The sequence below is a fragment of the Ornithorhynchus anatinus genome, chromosome 11, assembly GCF_004115215.2.
Source record: "Ornithorhynchus anatinus isolate Pmale09 chromosome 11, mOrnAna1.pri.v4, whole genome shotgun sequence".
NCBI lineage: Eukaryota > Metazoa > Chordata > Mammalia > Monotremata > Ornithorhynchidae > Ornithorhynchus > Ornithorhynchus anatinus.
Genome location: NC_041738.1, coordinates 4,265,681 through 4,292,475, shown reverse-complemented (window position 1 = coordinate 4,292,475; position 26,795 = coordinate 4,265,681). Strand labels below are relative to the sequence as shown.

At 46.8% G+C, this 26,795-nt stretch overlaps 1 protein-coding gene across 8 annotated transcripts in view; it reads left to right on the top strand.

Annotated features, from left to right (window-relative positions):
• The first annotated feature begins 149 nt into the window (after positions 1-149).
• Positions 150-26,795, top strand: part of LOC100087663 (putative RNA-binding protein Luc7-like 2) — a 37,937-nt gene continuing 11,291 nt past the window's right edge. For 2 of the 8 annotated variants that reach the window (XM_029074647.2, XM_029074646.2), the window contains exons 1-3: positions 155-420; positions 18,000-18,094; positions 24,996-25,094. In XM_029074647.2, the coding sequence (XP_028930480.1) occupies positions 360-420; positions 18,000-18,094; positions 24,996-25,094 (255 nt within the window). In that variant the 5' untranslated portion in view covers positions 155-359. Of the gene's footprint in view, positions 421-16,174; positions 16,246-17,520; positions 17,586-17,999; positions 18,095-21,655; positions 21,777-24,995; positions 25,095-26,795 lie in introns of all 8 variants that reach the window. The other 6 variants (XM_029074643.2, XM_029074641.2, XM_039913665.1 and 3 more) reach the window with 6 other exon arrangements.

Here is a 26,795-nt window from a genome sequence, read left to right as displayed (position 1 = left end):
ACTCTCGCGAGACTCGGGGGCGGGGCGGGGCGGGCCTCGCGCGCGGGCGCGCGCCCGGACGGCGGTTGGCAGGCCGGGGTTGGCCCAGGGCGGGGAGCGTGCGCGCCCCCGCCGGCCGCGTCAGGAGGGGCAGGGGCGGGCGCGCGCGCGCGCGCTGACGGGCCGCCTTGCGCGCTGCTCCCGTTCCGCCCCGTCGCGACAAGCGGAGCGAGCGTGAGGAGAAAGGGGGTCCCGCCGGCGGGCTCTCGGCCCTTCTCGCCCCTCTCCGCCCCGGGGGCTTCCGCAGGAAGGGGCAGCCGCCGCCCGGATACGCTTCCTCCCCGGCGAGGCCCCGGCGGCCGCCAGCCCTCCCGCTCGCCATGTCGGCGCAGGCCCAGATGCGCGCGATGCTGGACCAGCTGATGGGCACGTCCCGGGACGGTAAGAGGCTCGGGGGGCTCCGGGAGCGGGAGGCCGCGGGGCCGCGGGAGGGGGCCGAGGGGGGAGGGAAGGGGCGGGGCCCGGGCCCGGGGGCGGAGGCGGCCGATTGGTCCGCGGGGCCCGCGGCGCTCCCTCCGCGGCCAATCGGGGCCCGGCGGGCGGGAGGTCGTGGGGATTGGCGGCCCAGTCGGCCAATGGGGGGCGGCCGGGAGCTCCCCCCGCCATCCCCCCGGCCGCCGACAGGGGGCGGGGAGGAGCCCGGCCGCCCGGACCCAGTGCGGGCCCCCCGGGCCCCCTCCCCGCCCGCCGACCCGCCCACCCTTTGCCGTTGGCCTCCCGGGACCCGCTCCCCCCCGACAAGTCCCGGGACCCTCCATTTCGGGAGGCCGATGCCGTTGGTCCCGTCCTCCGGAAACACTCCTTGAACCTCGGATGTTGGGTTTTTTTTTTTTTAATTGTCCTCCTTCCCCCCCCCCCCCCCAAGAGGGGCCTCCATTTTGTCCAACCCAATTAAACCAACACGCCGCCACCCCCTCCGCTTCGATGCTGATAATGTCGAATTGTCCATTTCGAGCGCTTAGTGCAGTGCTCTGCACAGAGTAAGCGCTCAATAAATGCTATGGAATGAATAAGCATCATAACGTTGGTATTTGGGAAGCGCCCACTCTGTGCCACCCCCTCCGGTTAGATAATAATCATAAGAATGTCGAGTTGTCCATTCCGAGCGCTTAGTGCAGTGTTCTGCACAGAGTAAGCGCTCAGTAAATGCTATGGAATGAATAAGCATCATAACGTTGGTATTTGGGAAGCGCTCACTCTGTGCCACCCCCTCCGGTTAGATAATAATCATAATAATGTCGAATTGTCCATTCCGAGCGCTTAGTACAGTGCCCTGCACAGAGTAAGCGCTCGATAAATACTATTGAATGAATAATCATAGTAACGTTGGTATTTGGGAAGCGCTTACTCTGTGCCACCCCCTCCGGTTAGATAATAATCATAATAATGTCGAATTGTCCATTCCAAGCGCTTAGTGCAGTGCTCTGCACACAGTAAGCGCTCAATAAATACTATTGAATGAATGAATAATAATAATAACATTGGTATTTGGGAAGCGCTCACTCTGTGCTAAGCGCCGGGGGAGATGCAGGGTCATCAGGTGGCCCCACGTGCCCCCCCCCCGTCTTCACCCCCATTTGACAGAGGAGGTCACTGAGGCCCAGGGAAGGGACTCGCCCACGGTCCCCCGTTCATTGCGATTGTTTTTGTCCGTCTGTCTCCCCCGATTAGACTGCCAGCCCGTCGATGGGCAGGGATGGTCGCTGTCTGTTGCCGCATCGTCCATTCCAAGCGCTTAGGCCAGTGCTCTGCACATAGTAAGCGCTCAATAAATACTGTTGAAGTGGCAGAGTCGGGATTCGAACCCATGACCTCTGACTCCCCAGCCCGGGCTCTTTCCGCTGCCCATGAGAGATGACTTTGGGCAGCCACTCCAGGCAGGGTCAGGTGGAAAATCTGGGGCCCAGGGACTTAGATGGAGCACCCCTCTCCAACAAAAAAAATAAAATTTAAAACTCCAAAAACTCCCTTAATTTGGACAAGTTGAGAGGCTGTGGAGAGTGTGGCCAACTGCTCAATCTGGAGTGTGGCTGATGAGACACTAAGGATGACGTGCAGTTGTGTTGGTGGTGGTGGTGTTTTTCTTCAAGCCACGTAGGCCCAGTGCGACTTGAACTTTTGAACCAAACCCAGGTCACAAGGACTCTCTGTTTACTTCCCACCGTCTTTATTGGGTGCTTCCTCTCGAGGCAAGACGACTTGGAGCGGGAAGAATCTCCCTTTGAAAAAGTTTGGTCCTTGGGCCGGCCGCCTTATTTAGTGGACATCAGCGTCCGTATGGCAAAAGCTGGAGGGGAAAGAGTCTGTCTTTTAACCCGAAAGGTTGTGAACTCTTCTCTCTGGGCCCTTGCAACAAAGTGTCTCTGTTTGGAGAAGAACTGGAGATGTAGTACGGTACTGCAAGAGTAACTTGCAGAAAAACAATTTCTTTTGATAGTTGTCCTTGTAGGATACCTCCTTTTTTTTTTAAAAAAAAAAAAAAAGAACACTGTGTAAATTTAAATCCAGTTTTTCTTGCTGGGATCCTTAGCCTTTTATCCCCAAATGACTTCTCTAAATAAAAATAAAATGCATCTGGCGCAAACTTTAAAACAAGCTCGCTATCTGTATATCACTATATCAAAGAAATGGGTGTGTAGGCAGAAGAGGGGAAAATGTGTGAAGGACATGGGTTTCGGTAATAAACCCTTGGAGGGTAATGTACTTTAGTGATTTCAAATTGAGATTTCGAGAGTACATTAAGTTTTAAAAAAGCCAGATTTTGGCAGGAAGTTATTCGTGTCTTTAAATTCAGGAAACGTGGCTCAAGGTCAGTGTCGTAGTCACTTAAAAATTGACTGACATGGTACAAGGACTGCGTTGATCCTGTTCTAATCCGTCGTTTTAAACTCCACCTCCATGTTAATTTGCCAATAGAGAGGTTTCTACATTTTAGTTATTGGTTCATGGGCTTGTCATATTACACTTGTAGACTTTACTTAAGAGACTCAACATTTTAGTGGTAGCTCATGCGGCTTAAGTTTGTGCTTCCTTATTTTGGGGGCTGAAAATATCCAGAAAGTATGTTGAAACAACACCGGTGGCTGGGGTTGCTTTATTACTTCAGGAGTTGAATGAAGCTTGGGCTGCTTGCGTTGACCCCAAAACCTTGTTTGTGAGGGAGGTATTAGTTGATTCGGATAGAAAAGCAAGAATTGGGGCTTCTGGAAGTCACAGACTGGTTGTGTGCTTAAAGTACATACCTACAGATTATAAATTATAGTAATATCTGTCTGCCCCTCTAGACTGTAAGTAAGCTCACTGTGGGTAGGGAACGTGTCTACCAACTCCGTTGTGATTGTACTCTCCCAAACTCTTGGTACAGTCCTCTGCACACAGTATGCGCTCAGTAAATAGCACTGGTGGTGATGATGATGATGATGAGAGGACTTGGGCAGGTGGGTTAAAAGTCAAGAATTGTTTGCCCTTCCCTTGTGAATTGATGCAACTCCTATCCATATATAATTCCTTGGTTTAAATGGTCCTTGAGGTCATCCAGTTCAGGCTCCAGGCAGGCGAATGACTAAACCATCCAACACAGATGGTTTTTTTTTTTTAAAAAGATCCACCAGGGCCGGAGCCTCCACAACCTCCCTTGGGAGCCCATTTCAGAATGTTTTTTATCCCTGAGACAAGAAATTCATCCTTGTGTCCGTTGGAAGTCTCCCGCTCTAATATATGCCTGTTTCTTGTTGTTCCCAGCATGGAGACCAAGTCGACGCTCTCTCTCCATTAAAAAAACAAAACAAAAAAGGTTGTATCCTTGGAGTCTGTTAAACACTCACATTCTCTAAGTTAAGCAACCACAGTTTCCTCGGAGGACCCGCTTCCTCCCTTTTTAATCATTTTTGGCCCTAATCTATGGGCTCTGTAAGGGTAAGACACCGCGTACGACCAGATTGTACATTATGGAATTAACGACCCTGTAGCTCCTTTCTCAGAGTGATCTAATTTAGACTACAAAAATGAAAACCATTTATGTACACGTAGCACCTGCAGGGCGATTTATTCATTTTTATCATCGCTGTTATTTGGGGTATTTGGTGAGGTTATTTGGTAGATTGTTCCTTCGGGTAATTTTAATGAACTTTCCCTCAGAGAAGAACCCAGTTCCCAAATGAGTAGATGTAAATGAGGTAACTGTAAATGTAGTCCAGCTCGTGAAGAAGCTAGGCAGCAGTAGTCTCGTGGAAAGGATGAGTTGTAGTCTACTGGAAAAGATGAGTTGCACGAAACTGGGAGTTGATAGCCCTTAGTCGGATTTGGTTGCTGATACATTTGTGGCCCTGGGCAAGTCATTTCACCTTATCATGCCTAAATTTCCTCCATCTGTCCGATGAGGGCACTGTCAGCCTGCCTTTCCTTGCAAGAGTTTGGGGGAGATGCACGCAGTAACCTGAAAGCTCCCCGAGTGTTCGGACAGCAACTCGCTTTCTAAATCCAGATTCCCAACAGAGCTTTGCAAATAACTTTCTAGGCAAGAACTTGTTTTCTAACACAGCTTTCCAAGTAAATACAAAACGTTTGTCAACTGGAAAATTTTGGGTTTCTTTGGGGGGTATGGGGAGGGAGGCCTACCTCCCATTGGGAGGTACAGTGACCCATTCTGTAAGAAGTCACTATGCTTTAGCTCATACTTTAGCTCATGCCCAGAATGAGCCTGGCAAAGAGGCAGCTCGTGCCAGACTGTTTGTTGTATTTGTTGCCAGTCTTGCAGTTTCCCCTGAGCCCGTATGCCTCCAAAATCATCACACTCCACTGGGGAATGAGAACCCATCGCTCTTGACCGTAGCAGCTCTGCGGTTTGCCAACCCCCCATTTCCTTGTGCGAATGTTTGGAGAAAGACTGTAGCTAGAGCCTAGCCCCCCGTGTAGGACCCCAGTTTCACCTCTTCCCCAATCCCGTGTCCCGTTGCCCCCATCCTTTGTGTCCGTATCCGGAAAATTCATCCATCCAGGCTCAGAGCCCTAATAGAGCAACCTGGGCATTTTAGGAAATCAGTCATATTCATTGAACGCTTACTGTGTGCAGAGCACTGTACTGAGCATTTGGGAGAGTACCACGCCCTCTAAGTAGCGGCCATGTTCCATGCCCATAAAATGAGTTTATGTAGCCTGTTAGTGTGTGAAGGCACCTGCCAGGACCACAGAGTCCATGGGGATCGGAGGTACAATCCGAAAGGAACTCCATTAACCTAGAGTGACACCACCCCACCCCTAGAAGTGTATCCCAGCCCAGGGTCTGGGAGGCCGTGGAGCCAAATTGGATGTGTTCTCCAAGAATCTCAGTCACTTGAGTTTGATGGTTCAGTCGGTCACTGGCGCGAGTGCACGCACGCACACTCACCCCCCTCAGTGGTTGGAATGGTGTCCTTAAACTGCCCCCCATGGTTGGATTTCTGGCCCCCAGATGTTCTCAAGCTCATGCAGGTCTCATTTTCCAGGCGTGGTTCAGGTTCAGGGTAGGCCAAGCGGCCCTCTGGTATCGTGGCCCGTTTTAGCACGAATGAAGTCAACTCCCAGCCCAAGTCCTCAACTTTTCTTATTAGCCAGCGATGTTTACCGAGTGCCAACTGAGGGCAAGGCACTCTGTCAAGCAGCAGTATTTATTGAGCACTTAGAGCACCGTAATGGTGGCTTGAGAGGCTACAGGAGAGGTAGAAGACTCAGTCTTTTCTCTCCAGTCTCTTCAGTCTACTGGGCGAAGCAGACAGGCAAAAAGTATTTACAACTGCCTAAGGGCTTCCAGGGCTGTGCAGAGGAGCAGTGGGAGTCGAATTTGCATAAATTCCATTATCTGAAATATCTGGATTAGGTGAACCAGCTTCCGCCCTGTGCATTTAGAGTAGCAGATTTGGTCTGCTGCATGGCTCCCCACACTCCCCCTTTCTTCCCCTTCAGTTGAGGAGCCAACACAGTCATGGGGACAGAACAGTATTGGGGGGGGGAGGGTGTGTGCGTAAAACTGGGGCCCCATTGTTTTTTGGATTGCGTGGATTTTTGTTCTTTAAGCCAATGTGGATTACATTATCCTCACCAAGTGAGTAAGAGTTTAATGGAAACTAGCTCGTAGAAGCTTAGACCATTAAACTGTCTCGTCTAGTGTTATTTCAGTTCTGGGTGTCAGGCAGCAAAAGTTAGTAGTTAATTATACAGTTGACAATGAGCAACGAAAAATGAATGGGGCTTCTCTTGGGTCACCCCGTCCATTATTTTTGCTTTCACTGTGGCGGTCTCAACTTTTCGTCTCTTTTCATCCAGTCAGGTTAGATATCTTTTACCCATGGGCATTTATTAGAAGAGCTCAGCTTTTGTGGTGTGTCTTTATGTTGGGAAGTAATATTAATGACAGAATCTTAATCTTCATCGTAGATGATTCCTCTATCTCTAAATTCCTAAAAATCGATGATGCTTTTCCATACAGCGCAGTCTCGGAAAGGGAGAGCAAGGATTCGGCATACCTTTTTTTAAGCTCTGGCAGAGGAAATGACACGAGCGGGTTTCCGTCCCAGTTGGTCAGAGAATGACAGCAGCGGTTGCCTTTTCTGGCCCTTGGTTCTCTACCCTGGTGTGGGCGGGGATCGTCTCTGTTGCTGAATTGTACTTTCCCAGGGCTCCGTACGGTGCTCTGCACACAGGAAGCGCTCAATAAGTACGACTGAAGGATTGAAATGCTGAATCATTCATTCAGTCGTATTTATTGAGCACTGACTGTGTGCAAAACACTGTCCTAAGTGCTTAATCCTGGTTAAAATGGGTGTGGGGTAATTTCGAGGAATTAGATGGCCTTGGCCTTTCCTGCTCCCATTCCTGGCGAGAGAAGCGTATAGAACCAACAGGACTATGATGTGTGGGGTCTGTGGGCAGGCTCTGCTCAGTGGGGGAATTATATTTTGCAAAGTTGCCCTAATTTATTTAGTGATTATGTAACTAATCTACATAAACTGGTGAAGTAGCTAGGAGCACTCTATTAGGAAAGGAAGCTTGAACATTGTGGTGGCTATCAAACCCTGGGATAGGCTTCCCAGAGAAGGCATGATGAAATGTTCTGGAGTCTTTTAAAAAAAAAAAAAAAAGGCTCTAGTCTCATCTCTCTCTGTTTCAGTGCTCAGAGAAAGACCTGCCTGTGAAGGCTGTGGTTGGACAGAGGACTTTGTGGCAACCAGCCCTGTGATTTTCTCACTATAAAGTGCTATGGGACCCCTTGGTGCACTCAGTTTCCGGAATGGCCTGTCATCAGTCGGCTGGGTTGGTTGGAGTTAGCCAGGAGAGGAAGAGAGCAGTTTTTCTCTTGGGGAAAACCTTGGGCCTCAGCAGGACTGTTGGACTGTTCCCGGGACTACAGAGTGGGATTGGGGGTTTGCTACCTCTACGAAGGGTCTCCAGAGCTTCTTGTGTGGTGGAGAGAAGAGGACCTGACTCCTAATCCTGACTTTGGCACTTGCCTGTTCTGTGAACTCGGGCAAATCACTTGTCTGTGCCTCAGTTCCCTCTTCTGCTAAATGGGGATTCAATATATGTTCTCCCTCCTATTTACCAGGAGCCCCATGTGGGACCTGATTATCTTGTGTCTACCCCAGTGCTTAGTACAGTGCTTGACATAGTAAGCGCTTAACAAATACCACAGTTATTGTTAATGATGATTACTTCCTCTCCCCCCTACTGCCTTCCTGTCCTTCCAAGACAAATGATTGTTTATGTGGAGGAATCCCACTATGAGGAATTTTTAATGGCATGCTGCTTTGCTATTTAGCTATTCAGCTGTGAACTACGGCATCTTAGGAAATGGTTTATATTGTTGTGGCAGGACCTGGCTGTACCTACTGTGTAAGAGCACTTTAAGCTTACATGGACAAGTACAATGTAGTAAAAAAAAACAAAAAAAAAAAAAACCCCACACAACTCATCAAGAGCACACGATCAAAAGGAACCTGCAGGTATGAACTCAACCCTCAAGGTGGGTATAGTCAGAATGCATCAGAGACGAGTGAGTCCAAAGTAACTTTAATTCTCTATTTAAAGGAATGATCCAGAATTACCTTTTATTCATTTATTTACTTAAAAAGAGGAGAGGAATTTTAGCCAGAAATTGGGAAGCCTCTGGAAATTCAAAGACCCAAATAAAGCCGGGGGACTTTTAGTTTGGCAGAACACAGTGAGGGTGCTGAAGTCGACGCACTCTTGCTTTTCCGGACTTGGCTGTGTCATTTGACGAACAGAGCTCAAGCTAACTAAATGAAATGCGTCCCGGTTATTTCCTGAAATGGGTGTTGAAAGAGACTCAAGTTCAGTGTTCCCCAAGCTTTCTTGGTTGGGGCACACCCAGAAAAAGAGCATTAGGCTCTATATCTGTGCCTGCCTTCTCTCTCTCACTCTATCTCTCCAGAAGCTTTAGGGGAAGATGGGTAGAGGCTGATTTTGGTGCCCTGCCATCTTTGATTTCACAGCCGGTCAAGGTGTGATTTGCTGCCTCTCCCTAAGGATCCCCTCATATATTTGAACCCTGTTGTTAAGCCTCCTATTGGCTGCCTTGTTCTTAGGCTAATGAAGCTTAGGTTCCTCTTAGTCTTTTACTTTTAACCCCTGTTTATCAAAGAGTGAACCCTTTTTTTATTTTCACACCATTTATTAAGTTGTGTGGCTTCAGTGTAGTGTATTTCTCCAAAAAAGCCGAGACCTTAGGAAACAAATTCCTAATTCAAATGACTGTTCCCAAAAAGCTGAATCTGAAAATGACAGAAAAACACAATCATGGAGATTTTCACCGGGGATAGGAACATATTGATGCCTAAATATGTTTATCACTTCATGAGAGATTCGCCGTTGTTCAGTATGTGCCATGAACTGGGAGTTGAGGCTATCTGGGTGGCTGTGCTGGGTGAGAGGAAGGATAACTTCATGGTTACCCTATGATTACGTACCCCAGGATCTTCCTGCCCTTTTTTTTTAAAGCAACACAGGATTGTTGACTTTACTTGAGCCCCTCCCCCCCCCCCCCCCCGATCTTTCTCAGACAGATTTAAACAAAATCAGTCATATTCCTTCTTCCATTCATGTGGTGCCTTTTTTCCTTATTAATTATGCTGACTCCTGGCCCTTTTGAACTTAATCTGTTTTAGAGCCAACTTGTCATGGCCGTTTTGAAACTTAATGAGATTTACCGTGGCGCAGACTACCATAGGATGCTATCCGGTGGTCTTACAAGCAGATTTAAGGGGCAAGCTCTTCCCATCTGTCGATGAATAAAATAGTTAAAATAGCAAGCGGCAGGATCACCCCTTGCAAAGCTTCACTCCTCACCCACAGATCCTGCACCTTTGATAACTGGCAGGGAATGTGCCTGTTTACTCTTGTATTGTACCCTCTCAAGCGCTTAGTACAACACTTAGCAGTTAGAGGTGATTTGGCAACCCGTGGGTTGACTTTGGCCTGTGAAAGATTCCCTCCTAACCCGCAGAACAATTTCTATCAATTCTGGTTTCTATCAATATGTTCTGGCTACTTCCCTCAATCAGTGGTATTTATTGAGTGCTTACTCCGTGCAGAGCATTGTACCAAACACTTGGGAGAGTGACGGAGGTTAAGCAGACAAAATTCTGGCCCTCAAGAATCCTACATTTTAGCAGGGGAGGTCGACAGTAAAATTACAAAGAGGGTAAGGGCAAGTCCCCAGCTGAGGATGCCCTGTTTGGCTGAGATTTTTAGCCTATCAATCAGTTTCCCTTTGTCCCAATTGGTTAATCAGCATACTTAATGCGTACCGACTGTGTTTAGAGCACTGGGGTTATGCTTAATGAGCACCTACTGTGTTTAGAGCACTGGAGTAAACACTTGAGAGCCTACAGTAGTGGTAGAAACATGAGCAATCAGTGTTTATTTGAGGGGCTCTTGTGTACAGAGCACTGTGCCAGGTACTTCGGAGAGTAGAGTTCCAAGGAGTAGCTGTTTATGACCCCTGCCCAGAAGGAGCTTGCGTTCTTTCATTCTTTCCATCGTCTTTATTGAGTGCTTACTGTGTGCAGAGCACTCTACTAAGCGCTTGGAAAGTACAGTTCAGCAATAGAGACAATCCCTACCCACAACGGGTTTATAGTCTGGAAGACTCCCACACTCCATCTTCTCACATACAGCACCCTCCCTTGTCTGCTGTATGGCCTTGGGCAAGTCACTTCACTTTCCTGGGCCTCAGTTCCCTCATCGGGAAAAGGGGGATTAGGATTAAGACTGCGAGCGCCGGTGTGGGACATGAACTGTGTCCAACCCGATTAGCTTGTGTCTACCTCAGCGCTTAGGAAGTGCCTGGTACATAGAAAGCGCTTAACAAGTACCCTTTTAAAAAAATATATGAAGGCTGACTGAAAGGAGCTTGGGACTGAGAGTCAAGAGACCTGAGTTTTTGTTTTGGCTCTGCCACCTGCCTGTCAGGTGGCCATAGTTAGGTCACTCACCTTCTCTGTGCCTCAGTTTCCTCATTTGTAAAATGGGATTAAAAGCCTGTTTGCCTTCCCTCTTAAACTGTGAGCCTCGTTTGGGATAGAAACTGACCACTCTGATTATCTTGTATCTACTCCAGGGACCCTTCAACCTGTATCTCCCACAGTGCTTAGCACAGTGTTGGGCCCATAGTAAGTGCTTTAACAATGCTGTTGATTGTAAAACTGTGCTACCCCCTTTCCTGCCTATTTCCTTGTTGCAGTTGAGGCGGCCGCTTAATGAAAAGATGTTCTTACGTACGTGTTCATCTTCATTTTGTGTTCCTGTGGAAATTTTGCTAAATAGGGGAATTCTTTTCTCTGTACCCTGCTGGACGAGACTAATTCTATTTAATAAAACATAAAGAAGCAGCGTGGCTCAGTGGAAAGAGCCCAGGCTTGGGAGTCAGAGGTCATGGGTTTGAATCCCGGCTCTGCCACCTGTCAGTTGTGTGACTGTGGGCAAGTCACTTAACTTCTCTGTGCCTCAGTGACCTCGTCTGTAAAATGGGAATTAAGACTATGAGCCTCACGTGGGACAACCTGATGACCCTGTATCTCCCCCAGTGCTTAGAACAGTGCTCTGCACATAGCGCTTAACAAATACCAACATTATTATTATTATATGCAGTGCCCCTGCAAATTTTTTTTTCCATTCCTGAGCTAAAACTTTCCTGCAGGCATTTTGCTGTGAGGTGAAAAGAGGGCTCTGCAAATCCTTACTGGAAATTACAGCTACTTGTTTTAACATTTCAATACAAAGGGTCAGTGGGTACAAGGTAAAAAGTTTTACAAAATGAATACTGAAATTGCTTTAATTGTTACAGAAGAAACAATGAAAAGTAGTTTTGTTGTGCCACCCATTTGTCAGCTCAGGGGAAGATGTGCAGTTGTCAAAGGCCACATTGCTCTGAAAATAGAGGTTTTCCCCCCAAGTATAGAAAACGTAAGTCATGATTTTAGGATGACAGTTCAGTAGCACACTTCCAGTGATACCAGCTAATGGAAGAGAATCATTTTATTGCTCACTAACAACCCAAAGAGTCATTCACTTGTTTCTGAAGTTAACGAAATGATGTGCTGCAAACCACAGACTTACTCCGCCAGCTGAACTTGAAATCACTCGGGAATCTCCAAAGGGTAGCGAGCATTTCCTCAGCAGCTGAACTGGATCCAGTCCTTTATGGAGGAATCAGATCAGCTGAAGAAGGTCAGGCCAGTAGAATATAGGCTCCTTCAGGGCAAAGATAGCATGTACTAACTCTGCTGTTCTTTCCCAGGTGCCTAGTACGGCTCTCTGCACCCATTAGGTACTTGATAAATACTGTTGATTGATTCTTGTAGGCACTGGAGTGATTCTAAGAGCAGCCTACAGCAAGTTCTGCTAGCCTGAGACTTGTCTTTTTCTGAGGAAGACGGGGGGGGGGGGAGGGGTGGTGGGGTGTGTGTGATGACCTGACATGTGCCTTTGTGCATGTGAGGTAGTCTCCATAGTCCCAGGAAGCACACTGTCCTAAGCCCTTAGGGAGTAAACAAATAAAAGTAAAAGACCCCATCCTTACCTTTGAGGAGCTTTCAAGCTAATGAGAAAGATGAGAAGACACAAATGCCCAAACATAAAATTAGAGGGGAAAGAAATAATAGAGACCAACTTTGAAAGCAAATTAATATATCAGTTTACAAACTCCATTTCAATCAGGGAATTTATCGAGCATCTTCTAAGTGTTAGGCACTGTATTAAGCAGCATGGCCCAGTGGTAAGACCACGGGTCTGGGAGTCAGAGGACCCGGGTTCCAATCCTAGCTCCACCACTTCTGTATGAGACCATGGGCAACTCACTTAACCTCTTTGTGCCTCAGATCCCTTATCTGCGCAATAGGGATTCAGTACCTCTGATCCCTCCTACTTTGACTGGGAGTCCCATGTAGGACTTATTTGTCTGATCTTCCCCAGCATTTAGTATATTATTTGACACAAAAAGTAAGTGCTAAACAAATACTGTTATTATTATTATTAATAATAGACTCCTTAAGGTCAGGGAACATGTCTTGTTACTGCTGTACTCTCAGTATAGTACAGGAATAACAAGACACACGTTCCCTGACCTCAAGGAGTTTACACTCTGATGTGGGAGACAGACAAATTATAGAAAGTGAAAAGAGGAGGAAGGGCAAGGATAAAGCAGCTGTCATTCTAAGCAGATCAGAGTAAAACAGCTGAATACATTTGTGAGGATAAAAATGTAAATAAATCGAGCTTGTATGTAAAAATTATTTTAATATTCCATGCTCTTGGTGCTATCGAATGTATATATACATTTTCATTTTGTTCTCCCAGTGTTATACAGTTTATGCCTGCCTGTTTCTCTTTTGAATCATAAACTCCTCGAGGGCTGAGAGCAATCTCTCATATTGTACCCTCTGAAGCGACTAGCTCAGTATTCAGTAGACAAGTTTTTTAGGTTTAAGGCGGGGGGGTTGTTAGTTTTTATAGTATTTTAAGTGCTTACTATATATCAAACACCATTCAAAGCTCTGGGATAGATTCCAATCGGTCATGTCAGACACAGTCCATGTTCCATATCAGGCTCACAGTCTGAATAGGTACTGAATTCCCATTTTGCAGTTGAGGAGACTGATGCCCAGAGAAGTTAAATTTCTTGCCCAAGGTCATACAAGCAGGGAGGTGGTAGAATAGGGATTAGAACCCAGGTCCTCTGACTTCCAGGCCGGTGCTGTTTCCATTAGATCATGCTGCTTTGGTAAATTTCCCTTAACTTCCCTAAAGTTTTCAAGAAAAGGTATTGCTTAATTGATAGAATGAATGAGCAAACTGACCTATATGTGCATGCTCAGTTGACTGATGGCATGATGTGAGTAGACAAGTGGAGGGTTGGTTAGAGAAGGTGACTTTTGGGGAGGACTTGGAAGAATAGGAAAGATGCGGTTGGGCATCTAAGGGGATGGGGCATTCCCAAAGTGGGAAAGGCAGGAACAGCAAATGGGTTGGTAAACAGGAGAGTCAGAAATGATGTTCGATTTTCAAAGGTTTGTTTGGGATAACAGGCTGGACTGTAGCAGGGAGAAGAGAATGAATCAACAGGGCAAGCAGACTGCTGAATTTATTTACAGCATAATTGTTCTAAAGAAATGGGTCTTGTGTCAGCTCCGCTGTTTAGATTTGGGTAATTGCACCAGGCTTTGATTTTTGTGATTTGGGTTATTTTTTTCAGGAGACTTTGCCCACATGAGAAGATTCTCCAGTTCCCTTTACATTAATAGAGCTGGAATTATTTGGCCCTCTGAACTGGTTGGTTTAAACATAGGGATTTGCAGGTAGTTTTGATTGATGTCCTTCCTCTTTCTAAGTGTCTTGGGTTGGAGAAAGGGTCAGGAGTCCCTAGATAGGGGGTTCGAGACTCTGTGGCTCTAGACTAATCAGGGTGTCTTTGTTGTGGGCAGAGTGGAGGAATCTCTGGGACTGGGGTGCCCCTGAAAGATTTTTATGGGATCTGGGGTTCCAGCCTCTTAATCCATCTTCTCCCTCCCCACCTCCCCACCCTGGAACCCTTGCATTTAAAGCTGGGTAGTGTTATTCACGATCATTTGAGATCCTTGTTTTCATCACTACTGCCCTCTCTTCTGGGAACTTTTCTGACCAAGTTCCTTTCAGAAATATGGTTTGGGCCAGACCTTGACAAACACAGAAGTGGTATTTATTTGCGAAGATCTTCTTTTCAACTTCTACCACAAATGCTCTGTCAGCTGCGGCATAGCCTTTGACAACTACCTTCCCACAAGCGCTGTAGCCCTCGGTCATCGATTGCACCCCGGCCCCCCAGTCTTCCACTCGGTGCCCCGCTGGGTTTGGACTGTGGGCTCTCTCACTCCCGGCCCCCTGGAGGCCTGGTTTTAGACATCCCGTCCTGGCCCAGGTCCCAGAGGAAATAGCACACTGCTTAGGCTCTGTTAGGTTCCGCTCCCCCGTTCAAAAACAAAACAAAACAAAAAACAACCCACACCCCCTGTGTGCAGGTGACAGATTCCCAAAGGAAACTCTAACTCAGTTCTAGGCTCCTCCCACCTGCCCGCTCACCCCCCTGCTTTCTCTCCCTTCTTCCCACCTGGCCTTAAATTACAGTAGAGGGGATGGCAACTGAACCAGGGAAGGGGAGAGAACGAGAAAAAGAGCAAAACAACTGGAAAAGAGAATTAATAGAAAAATGCTAATGAAGGGAGAATGTCACCCGGGAAGCGAAGCAGAAACATCTGCGGGAGGGCCATGGCAGCCTCTGGCATCTAGGCCCTGCACCCCACCCGCCTGTTTCCATCTCAAGAGGGGTGCCCTCCTTGAAGCCTCCGTACCCCTCGTCTGAGTGGGATCACCCGCACGACTCCTCTGGGAAAGGGCCGAGCCCTGGGGGGACCGTGACTCCAACCTTGGGCTGCCTCAGAATCACTTAGCGTCACTTGTTCTCAGTTCTCAGTTGGAAGCTGAGAACTTTCCTTTCTACGAACAAATGCAGAATAATTTGGGATTACTATTTTGATTGAGCTAGCTTGGATAATCAAGAATGTGCGGCATAGCAGATGATGTCATTCCCTGAACTCTGGTAAATTATGCTCTAAAAGTTTAAATAAACTTTTGCGCAGCAGCTGGAAACAAATACTTTACAAGCTGTTCCTTGGAATCTGAGGTCTCTGTTCTTTTTTAGAATTACCTTGAGGAGCAGTCATCCTTCCAACAGCTAATATTATTGCATAAGAGTTTAGATCTTTTCCCCAAAGGCCCTGATTTCAGAGTGTATCCCCTAGAACACGGCCCTGTTAAAAGCGCGATGACAGAATGTACCCTTTTAATTTTGTAATTTTTATATGTAGATTTAATTACTTCTGCGAAACGTGCCTCTCTTCACTCTCACGAGTTCTAGAAGACAGTTCCATCCGTTAATTTTGTCGATTTTTAGAAAAGGGAGCTGTCCGTAAACAAATGCCACCCGGTGTGACCAAATTTCCGGATTGATTATTATATCAAAATTAGTAATGCTTCATTTTTCTGAAACACTGCTTATAGGTATTCACAAATAACGACCTCACAAAAAGCCCCATACAGTGGTTTTTTGTTGGTGCCTGTAGTGGAAGGCAGCCCAGGAAGAAATGTTTGGATTCTCGTCTAAGCATCCACCAAAGTTTTAAAGGAAGCTCTTACTGGAACAGGAGCGTTATCCGGGAGTGGGGTTTGGAATCCTCATTGTCTATCTGGAAAAGCAACAGGCTTTAATTTGTAGGGCCAGTCCAGGTTGAGCTTGGGGAAGAATTAAAATTAAAGTGTCTTCACCCTCCCAACACACCTCTTTGTCAGAGGCCTCAGTGAAACCTTGGTTGTTCCCCTTCTTCCCTTTGGCTGGGCTCCCACCGAATCTCTCTCCTGGCCAGTAGAGTTGAGAATATCCTTTAAAAAAAAAAAAAAAAAAAATTTGGATTTTTTTTTGGTTTACTTTTATTTTCATGTTCAAGAATCTTTACAGTCAACATGTACTTCTAGATGCTGTTTTGAAATTGCTGGCAGAGTCTATTTATTCTATACAAAATGAACAATCTGGCCCCTTGTTTTATTTATAAAGGTTCAATGTTTCTATGCCTGCCTACTTCAATCTGCAAGGGAGTGTCAGAAAGGCCCCGCATTCGCCGAGCCGTGAGTTATTGCTAACTTTTCAGACGTGTTAATGAATGTGGAACATACGCAGTCGTGTATAAAATTGAACAACAACAGCAAAATACTCTCCTCCCCTGCCCTCCCCAAATTCTTTTCTGTAATAGCAGGCCTGAACTCCAAACGGTTTATTCCAAATCTAGGGTATTAAACATCACCTGTTAAAAGGAGAGACTAGCCTCTAGAAAACCTATTGTTGAACTGCTCGGAAGCTTCTCTGTCCTGTGAATTGCTTGTGAAAATTTTATGCTGCTTGCAAGTTGGAAGTATCTGTTGCAAGTTTTATTAAGTTATAATAGTTGGAACAAAATCTTGCCCAAAAATGACTGTCTTCATTTCCCAAGCACTGCCTTTAATCAGGCGGGGTTTGTTTTTCTTTTTCCCCCAAAAGAGATTTTATGGGAGAATAAAGGCAGTGGCTGTGAGAACCAGATTTTATATAACTGAAAAATTACACCTTTTCAGATATATGTCAGAGTTCCTGGAGTGTCTCACCCTTCTTGTGTAATCGATGGATGTTTTTGCCAAAGGACAGAAAATTACCTATTCTTTTTCCCACTGCCCTTTTAAAAAAAATACTGAAATTTTAGGCAAGTGGGTAGGAGAGCTAACTGAATTTTTTTTTTTTTTTGCCCTAACAGCTGCCCTCACTTCAGTAATTCACCAGTAGGTTTTCACTTCTGAGTGATGTTAGAATTTTTCAGGTAAAAGCTGAGAAAGTATCCTGTTTTCCCAGGACACATCACTGTGCATTTTCAGATGGACAGTTCCTTAGAAATGATCTCTTTTTGACAACTAGAATGTCTTACTGAAAATTTACTCACAGGTGATGTTTTTTTTTAAATTGGTTTTGGTGTGTTTTATTTTAAAGGAGAGAGATTTCAGTAAAATAACTATATCTTGAACACTCAGTTGTAAACTATGGTTGTTTACGACCTCATTCCTGCAATTGGGCATCAATATCCGGTTATCAGGTTGGTATTTCTGCTGCTCTAGGAAGTGCAACATGCCACCTTGAAGACTGAATTAATGATCGACCCAGCTCAGCATTTAGTCTAGGGCCCATCCAGGGTAGCTAGGGAATGGGGGCTACCGGGAGGCTTAAAAATTCCATGTTGCATATCATGACTGTTGTGTAGATACTGTCTCTTTATTTACTGGTGTGTGAACACCTTCCAGGTTTGTACCCTTTCCAGCACATTATTTCATCGTCGCTAACGTTTCCTCCTTCCCTCCTGCCACCCCTCCTTCACCAAGGGGCGTCGTTCCAGACGAAACCAAATAGTGGACGAGTTGGAGCTGGGGGACAGTGGGGATTCGCAGTGTGTATTATTTGTTTGCAAGATTCTTTTTCCTGCCTTTCCTTTTTGAGGTTAAACCAAAGGTTTCCGAAATAGTTTATTGAGTAAAGGCCTTTTAGAACATTAACGAACAACTCGTATGGCCTGGTACATTTTATCCCTTAGCGCACTGCAATTTCAACCGTAAGCCTTTCCAAACTGCATCTGCCTTCCTTCCCCCCCTCCCCCCCTTCACTTTAGTGCCGACTGCAATCCCCGATATAAAGTTAGGGTTTTTGTGCAGGGGATTAAATGGGCGAGCCCTCCCATCCAGATAGTCGTTAGATTATTTTCACTTTCCTGCAGCACTTAAACGGGCTAGTCAGAATGGGACTTTCTGAAAAGGAATATGCCCCCGTCCTCTAACCTTGTGTTTTACTGGTTCCTGTATTACAGGAGACACCACCCGCCAGCGAATCAAATTCAGTGATGACCGAGTATGCAAGAGTCACCTTCTCAACTGCTGCCCTCATGACGTCCTCTCCGGAACCGTATGTATCTAAGCGTCGAGTCTGACCCCTGGAATGCCATGTAAAATAAAAAGAACTGCTGTCTGGCTCCCCGACGACGAGAGATGAATTTGCTTTTATAGTTGGCCTCTACTTGACAGGCCCTTTTTCTAAGGTGTTCCTATTCGGATCGGCCTAGACCAGTGGTGCTCTTAGAAACAGGTGTCATCTGTGACTGACTGCTGACTGGCCCACTGCCTTGCCTCTGAATATTCTTCTCCTAGACGAAGGAAGATTTTCCCAGGCTCCAATGTGTTATTTAACAGATGAATTAATTAACAGAGCTTTGTAAATCCAAAGATTTCCCTCCTGTCCCCTCACCGTTTCGAGTTATAGCAGTAGAATATTGCAAGTACCTGTGACATAATTGCAGTTTTTTTTCTTTTGCTGTAGAATAATGTTTTTGAAATTTACCGTATGGATTTCTGTGTCTACAGAGATAGTTTGAAATTTTAAAGACAAATTTGGTTTAATTTTAGAGGCTCCTGTTACTTTTTTTCTGTTACCCTGAATAATCAGGAATGGGGTCTGATGTGAGGCATATTAAAATATACATATGAAACCTGAATGGAAAAACGTATTCATTTCTATATAACTAGGCTTTATTAGATCAAAGGGTTGCTCTTTGCAGATATTAATTTCTAGTGTGAATCAAAACTTTTGCCTGAAAACCCTGAGCACTCAAGCACCACTGCTGTTTGGGACTTAACAGTGTCAGGGCCCGAACATGAAAAGTGGCTCATGGCCAGTTGAACTGAAAACCCCGGGCCCAGATTTCCCGTTTGAAAACAAAACTGTCACTCCTCAGTTAATATCTGATACCACTCACTTTGGTTACTTTTGTTAACTCTCTGTTGCTTTACCCTTAGTCTGGAATTCTTATAAAAAGAAGCCCAAGAACATCAGCTAAAAGGAGAACCATTACTTAAATTCCGTTTGTTCGACGGCATACTTGAATTTTAATCGTGACTCCCACTCCGAGGGTCATCATTTGCACGATTGCCCTAGTTAGTCATAAATCTTCTCTCTCCAGGTCTTGAATGTTAGTCTGGGGTACTTGGGGGAAAAACAGAACCTCCCATCACACATCAGCCGGATCAGAAATCTGACATGTGGCCATTTCCTAGTCTCTGATCCCTCCCATTGCAAAAGTACAGCTTGACGCCGGAGAGTTGATTTCTTTTATAGCGTTAGTTCCTGGAACACATTGCCAGTGAGCACCACCTGACCTGGACTGATCGGTACTCTTCAGAAACAGCTCCGTTGAGATGATTTTTTTCTACCATATTTTTGAAGGAATCCAGCTGATTTGATTTCCCCGAACCAATGAGGCGATAAGTGCAGCTGGATTCAGTTTTTTAATCTTTGGAATCCTGCCCATCCCTGAAAGGCGAGGGTGTCCGAGATGGGTGGCAGTGCCAATCTGTAGGGTGTAACATAGGATCAGATGCAGATTGAAGGCTGGATGTCTAGTAATAGTAATAATAGTATTTATTGAACACTGTGCTCAAACATAGTGCTGGGATAGATAGGTGCTTAAGTGCTGGGGTGGATAAAAGATAATCAGGGTGGACACAGCCCCTCCCTGGGCTCATTCCTCTCCTCATACCACTAATAAAAGGATGTTCTCACCAGAGACGGAGCCCCGCAATTGGAGAACTGAAGCCAGGCATCCCGGAGATGCTTAATGGACTCTTCTAGTCCCATAGGGTTGAGTGTGATTTTTTTTTTTCTTTCATCTTTACTAATCTAGAGGAGCCGCTGGGAAGAAGCTCCGTTGGCTTAGGACCCTGAGAATGGTGGTTCTGCCACGGTACCTTTTTAATAACTCTTTCCTAAGTTAAGTCAGTCAGCTGTATTTACTGAACACTTACTGTGTGCAGAGCACTACTAAGCACTGGAGAGAGTACAGTGTAACAATAAACGGACATATTCCATGCCCACAATGAACTTACATAATATTGCTTCACGGCAGCTCTGACAAAACTACGTATGTTCACCATGTGTTTGGGGAAGAATATGATTAGGGAGTTCAGGGAGGTCCTTTTGGCGATGAGAACCGGTTTGGAAACAGGGCAGAGTGAGGACTTTCGTGGGGGTTTTCCTAAATGGAGAAGTGGGATGAGAACGGGAGTTTTGGGAGAAGTGGGCGTGTATAATTAGAAATCCTACACCTTGCTGTCTTCCTCGTTCTCAAAGAAGACGCCACTGATGGTGAGATTCACATGTTTTTTGCGTGTGGCTGCAAAGGCCGATGTCAGACCCGCCATGCGGATCACATTGGGAACACGCGAAGACTGTCGCTTGGCATATCGTCATGTTTGCCATCTGCCGAGCCTGGCCCTGGTTTTGCTTCGTCCTCCTTGTCGTAAACCTTGGGACGTTCTTCCTCGAAAAGAAGTCTCTCCATTGCAGGGGAACGTGTTGGTCGAGTTTCAGAGAATCATTGCCACTTCTGAGCTGGGAGGCGGCTTGGTCCGACACTGTGTTTTTCTGGGCCTGAAAGCGAGGAGGGCAGGGGAAATGTTTTAAGGTTTTCCAATTCCAGTCCACCCCACGGTAGCTGGCCGGTCGGATATCCTGCTGTCATCCATTCTCCTCACATGCGCCAGCCAGCTGGGCGGCAGCGAGCCCGGCTCATCGTTTCACTGCCAGGAGGCGGGCTGCATTCTAGGACTCGGTTGTTTGAGATCTGGTCTTGCCGTTGGATGCCGAATATAGCCTCGGATGACACCCACGGAACTGCTCAAAGTTGGATGTGGCTTCGGTGGGGAGTCCGGGCCGGGGGGCACCTGACCGTCGAGCAATCTGGCCAGCTCTTCCCGCTCTGTAGCCCTTTAATTGGATCCGGACTATAATTCTATGCTGCTGTCACACTCTATTTGACATGGCCTCAAAGGATGTCCTGGCCTTCTCGACTTGATTGCGACTCCCATGCCCATCGTTGCACGGTTGGTCAGAGGGCTGGCTCGTAGAATGCCGGGACAGTGTTTAGCCCTGGGCGCCCGTATGGATTTTTTGGGTCGTAAGTTCAGTTTCCCCGGTACAGCCTCCCCACCCCCAGAGTCCCACCCAGGAGATGGCAAAACCGGTTTGTTTTCAGCCCGAACCCCAAGTGTTCCTGGAAGCTGTAAAATGGCAAGTAGGTTTGGTGACCTGAATATCATGTTTCTATCCCAGCGTTTAGTAAAGTGCTCAGCACATAGTGAGCACTTTATCAAATAACTCAGGTGGTGTTATTGTAGAGGCTCCCGTTCTGGGGAAAATGGGGGCAAGTAGAAGATCAGCAAGAGGGTTCTTCCATGTCCTCCCACCCAGGTAAATTTTAGCCTGACCTCTCATTCCCTTTCCTGCAACCTTAGCCCACCTGTCATCCTTGTCGCCTTTTGCCCCACTTGGATGGTCCCCCCACCCTTCCTTTAAGCCTCTGACCACCCATTTTTCCATTGGGTCTGTCCCTTCCTTCAATCCCCTCAGGATGATTATTTTGAAAAAGCTGTTGAATGGGTCAGTGTGGGCTCATTTTTCATTCTACCACACCAGCTGGGTCCAGGTGGGGGAGAGAGGCCAACCAGCTCTAACCAACAACAGCCCTCTTCCACGAAGAACAGTGGGGCTCTTAGCAGCTGCGCGTGTCATCACAAAGCGACAGAATGGTAGTGGGGTAAGTTCCAGGGCACGGTCTGGTGGAAGGTCAGCTCGGCCCCTTGCTGTGGTGGCCCTCACCCTGCTTGGCCAGATATGCCTCCGGTGTAGCGCTCTGGCCCGTGGCTGCAGCGGGAAGTTAGACTAGACTATCAGCCCGTTGTGGGCAGGGAATGTGGCTGCTATATTCTTTTGTACTTTCCCAAACACTTAGTACAGTGCACTACACATAGTAAGCGCTCAGTAAATACCGTTGATGGATTGATCGACTGAAGAACAGCCCACGGGCTCATCTCCCATCCCTCTGGGGACACCGTCAGGACCGGGGCCCTAGGGCAAACATCTCTGCTAGCCCAAGACCCGTAATCGGGAAACTCGTCATGGACCCCCAAGACTGCATGGAGATCGGAATGCCTACTGATTGTAAAAACAAGCCAAGCTGCCCCCCGCCCCACAGACTCCTTGTCCCCGCCAGACTGAGAGTTATTCTTGCCTTTCTGACTCGGCCACAGAGAGCGTGTCATGAAGGAGGCTGGTAGGGTTATTGTGCAAACCATTTCTGCTCCTGGCGAGCAGGAGAAAATGGGGATTTGCATCCGAAAATGTTAGCTGTGGTGGTCTCGGACTAGCTACACCCTAACCTATCCATTCTCATTGAAACTGGTTGTTAGAGCAGCATTTTCCCCATGATACAAGGAGATTTTAATATCACAGTTGCCTTAGAGAATTCCCTGTACCATAACTAACCTTTGTAACTATGTTTTCAATGTACAGTGTGTCTTGCTGGGTTTAACAAATCACTGAAGAATGTTGAGCATTAGGAATAACTGCCTCTCTTGCACACCTTCATGGAGGATTTGTGTAATGTGTGGATTTTCTGGGTTGTTTTTTTTTTAAGGGTTTTACACTAAAAACATGTCTACCAACTGTTGTATTGTGCTTCCCAAGCAATTAGTACAGGGCCCTGCACCCAGTAAGCACTCAGTAAATACCAGTGACTGATTATTTTCCTCTATTTTCTGTAATTGCTTAAAATTGAAAAATACAGATGTACTCTCATCTACAGGGCTTTTGACCACACACTGATGTTTAAATGTTCTGTGTAAGAGCAGTATGGGGCACTGTCAGGGTAAAAGTTCACCAATTTAGAGGCTTGCTTCTTAGTGAATAAACGAGAGGAAGGAATTTGCCCCAGGAGTAACTTGCAAGGTCCCAGATTCAGAGCTTCCCCTTCTCTTGCCATTGTTTCAGCGAAGTCGATTTTGGCCGAGGCAACAGCTGCAAAATGCTCAGAAAAGAGCAGACTAATCCCTCAGCCACCCCACCCCCACAGCCTTCCAGTTCAGGTTCGAAAACAGAGGACCCGTTAAAGTTATTCCTTTCTGGTTCCCACCTTAACAGAGGCCAAGGTTGCAGAAGGGAGGGGAGAGGAGGAGGACCTCATCCTATCCAAGTTGCCAAGTTCTTGCATTTTCTCGAGAGAATTAGGGGGCTTCGAGAGCTCTTGGCACTGGAGTTGGCAAAGCACAATAGTCCGTCGACATTTCTCTGAAAGAGTCTGGGCCTGGGAGGAAGAGGACCAGCGTTGTAATCCTGGCTCTGCCGCATATCTGCCGAGAGACTTTGGACAAGTCACTTAACCTCTCTGTGCTTCAGTTATCCCATCTGTAAAATGGGGATTAAGACTGGGGCAACCTGATAACCTTGTATCTCCCCCATTGCCTACTTAGAACAGTGCTTGGCATATAGTGAGCGCTTAACAAATAACATTATTATTATTATTATCATTATTATTACTAATAATAATAATGTTGGTATTTGTTAAGCACTTACTATGTGCAGAGCACTGTTCTAAGCGCTGGGGTAGACAGGGGAATCAGGTTGTCCCACGTGGGGCTCACAGTCTTAATCCCCATTTTTTACAGATGAGGGAACTGAGGCACAGAGAAGTAAAGTGACTTGCCCACAGTCACACAGCTGACAAGTGGCAGAGCTGGGATTCGAACTCATGAGCCCTGACTCCAAAGCCCGTGCTCTTTCCACCGCGCCACGCTGCTTCTCACGCTGCTACTAGGCTGTGAGCCCCCAGTGGGGCAGGGACTATGCCCAACCTGATTAACTTCTATCTTCCCCAGCCTTCAGAACAGTGCCTGGCACTTAGCAAGTGTCATAATTATTATTTCTGCGAGACACAGTGTTTATTAAACACCCACAGAGTGCATCACACTATACTGGGGATACCCTGAAAAGGGTTGAGAAGGCCCCCATCCTTAAGGAGTTTACCGTCCAGGAGGTGAGGCAAGACAGACAACTCTATAATCGATATGTGTGTGAAAGCAGTAATTATAAGAGCAAAGAAAGTGTGGATTGAACCGACGGTTGGAAAATGATTGGGGTTAATTGAAAAAAAGCTTTCTGGAGGAAGTGCATTCAGAAATGACACTGTCCAGGGCTCTTAATCTGGCCCAGGTCTAGCCAGCTGTATTCGGTAGCTAGAATACTTTTGCAGGCATAACAGCATCTTCAGATCTTATGATGAATTTCTTTTGCCGACCCAGTTGTCTCTAACAAATATTATCACCAGCGGCCGTGGGCTGCTCTACCAGCACATCCTGGTGGTAATTTTCCGTGCGCTGATTCTGCTTTCTCACTCTCCTTCCTCTCTGAGGAGAAATGGGTTCCTTCTCTCCTTGCCACAAAGCCAGTTGGACAGAACTAGACAAATAAACTAATAATTATCGAAGGGCTTCCCACAACTGTAGGCTTGAGCACCAGTGAAAACCTTGACAACGAGAAAGTAGTTACCGTTGTTGAAACAACTTTCCCTCCAAAGCTTTAAAACCTGATGGTCCCGGTCCTGCCCTCTCGCTAAAATGGCCGCTCAGTAAACACCAGCAGGCTTTTAGCTTCTCTTTTCATGTGGAATTACCAGGGCCACTGGCTGTCCCGGTGGGATAGCTAGACCCCAGAACCTGGCTCTTCTTCATTTTCTAGTATTAAATATCAGAAACCTGGGCTGGGAAGGGACCTCATAGCTAACACTTCAAGAACGTCCCCCTAGTTCTGAACTTTAGCTTGGGTTTGTCAGGACTGGGTTATACCACTAGAGAATTTCAGGACAAATCGAATAAAATTTAGTATTTGGAATGGCGTGCTCCGTAGTTAATTACAAATTGAAATCTATTTTAAATCTCTTAATGCCATTTGTTTGATCTCTTTTCCTGTTGTTGTTTTTCAGAGGATGGACCTTGGAGAATGCCTGAAAGTCCATGACCTGGCTCTGAGAGCCGACTACGAAATTGCATCCAAAGAACAAGACTTTTTCTTTGAACTTGATGTATGTTATTATTAGTTACCATTTGATTCTTTCTCCCGGAAAATATGTAAGAGATTGCTTTTGGTTAGCCATGAATGTGTACCCTGCCAGTGTTAAAAAGAGAATGTTATAGATGCTAGTAATAGTCAATATAGTCATGCTCAGTGTTATGAAAGATAAAAAAACAAAAACAGAGGTTTCTGGCAGGGCTGATGATATAAAAAAGAGGGGTAAAGGCACAGAACTGGATGTAAGAAACCTGGACCTTTTTTTTTTTTAAATGGCATTTAAGTGCTTACTATGTGCCAGGCACTGTAGTAAGCCCTGGATAAGATAAAGCTGATCAGGTTGGACACAGTCCCTGACCAACGTGGGGCTCACAGTCTTAGCCCTCATTTTCCAGATGAGATAACTGAGGCACAGAAAAGTTGTGACCTGCCCAAGGTAATAATAATAATGTTGGTATTTAAGCGCTTACTATGTGCCGAGCACTGTTCTAAGCGCTGGGGTAGACATATTCATTCAATAGTATTTATTGAGCGCTTACTATGTGCAGAGCACTGTACTAAGCGCTTGGGATGAACAAGTCGGCAACAGATAGAGACAGTCCCTGCCGTTTGACGGGCTTACGGTCTAATCGGGGGAGACGGACAGACGAGAACGATGGCAATAAACAGAGTCAAGGGGAAGAACATCTCGTAAAAACCGATGGCGACTAAATAGAATCGAGGCGATGTACAATTCATTAACAAAATAAATAGGGTAACGAAAATATATACAGTTGAGCGGACGAGTACAGTGCTGTGGGGATGGGAAGGGAGAGGTGGAGGAGCAGAGGGAAAAGGGGAAAATGAGGCTTTAGCTGCGGAGAGGTAAAGGGGGGATGGCAGAGGGAGTAGAGGGAGAAGAGGAGCTCAGTCTGGGAACGCCTCTTGGAGGAGGTGAGTTTTAAGTAGGGTTTTGAAGAGGGGAAGAGGATCAGTTTGGCGGAGGTGAGGAGGGAGGGCGTTCCAGGACCGCGGGAGGACGCGACCCAGGGGTCGACGGCGGGATGGGCGAGACCGAGGGACGGTGAGGAGGTGGGTGGCGGAGGAGCGGAGCGTGCGGGGTGGGCGGTAGAAAGAGAGAAGGGAGGAGAGGTAGGAAGGGGCGAGGTGACGGAGAGCCTCGAAGCCTAGAGTGAGGAGTTTTTGTTTGGAGCGGAGGTCGATAGGCAACCACTGGAGTTGTTTAAGAAGGGGAGTGACATGCCCAGATCGTTTCTGCGGGAAGATGAGCCGGGCGGCGGAGTGAAGAATAGACCGGAGCGGGGCGAGAGAGGAGGAAGGGAGGTCAGAGAGAAGGCTGACACGGTAGTCTAGCCGGGATATAACGAGAGCCCGTAACAGTAAGGTAGCCGTTTGGGTGGAGAGGAAAGGGCGGATCTTGGCGATATTGTAGAGGTGAAACCGGCAGGTCTCGGTAACGGATAGGATGTGTGGGGTGAACGAGAGAGACAAGTCAAGGATGACACCGAGATCGCGGGCTCGAGAGACGGGAAGGATGGTCGTGCCATCCACGGTGATAGAGAAGTCTGGGAGAGGACCGGGTTTGGGAGGGAAGATGAGGAGCTCAGTCTTGCTCATGTTGAGTTTTAGGTGGCGGGCCGACATCCAGGTGGAGACGTCCCGGAGGCAGGAGGAGATGCGAGCCCGAAGGGAGGGGGAGAGGACGGGGCGGAGA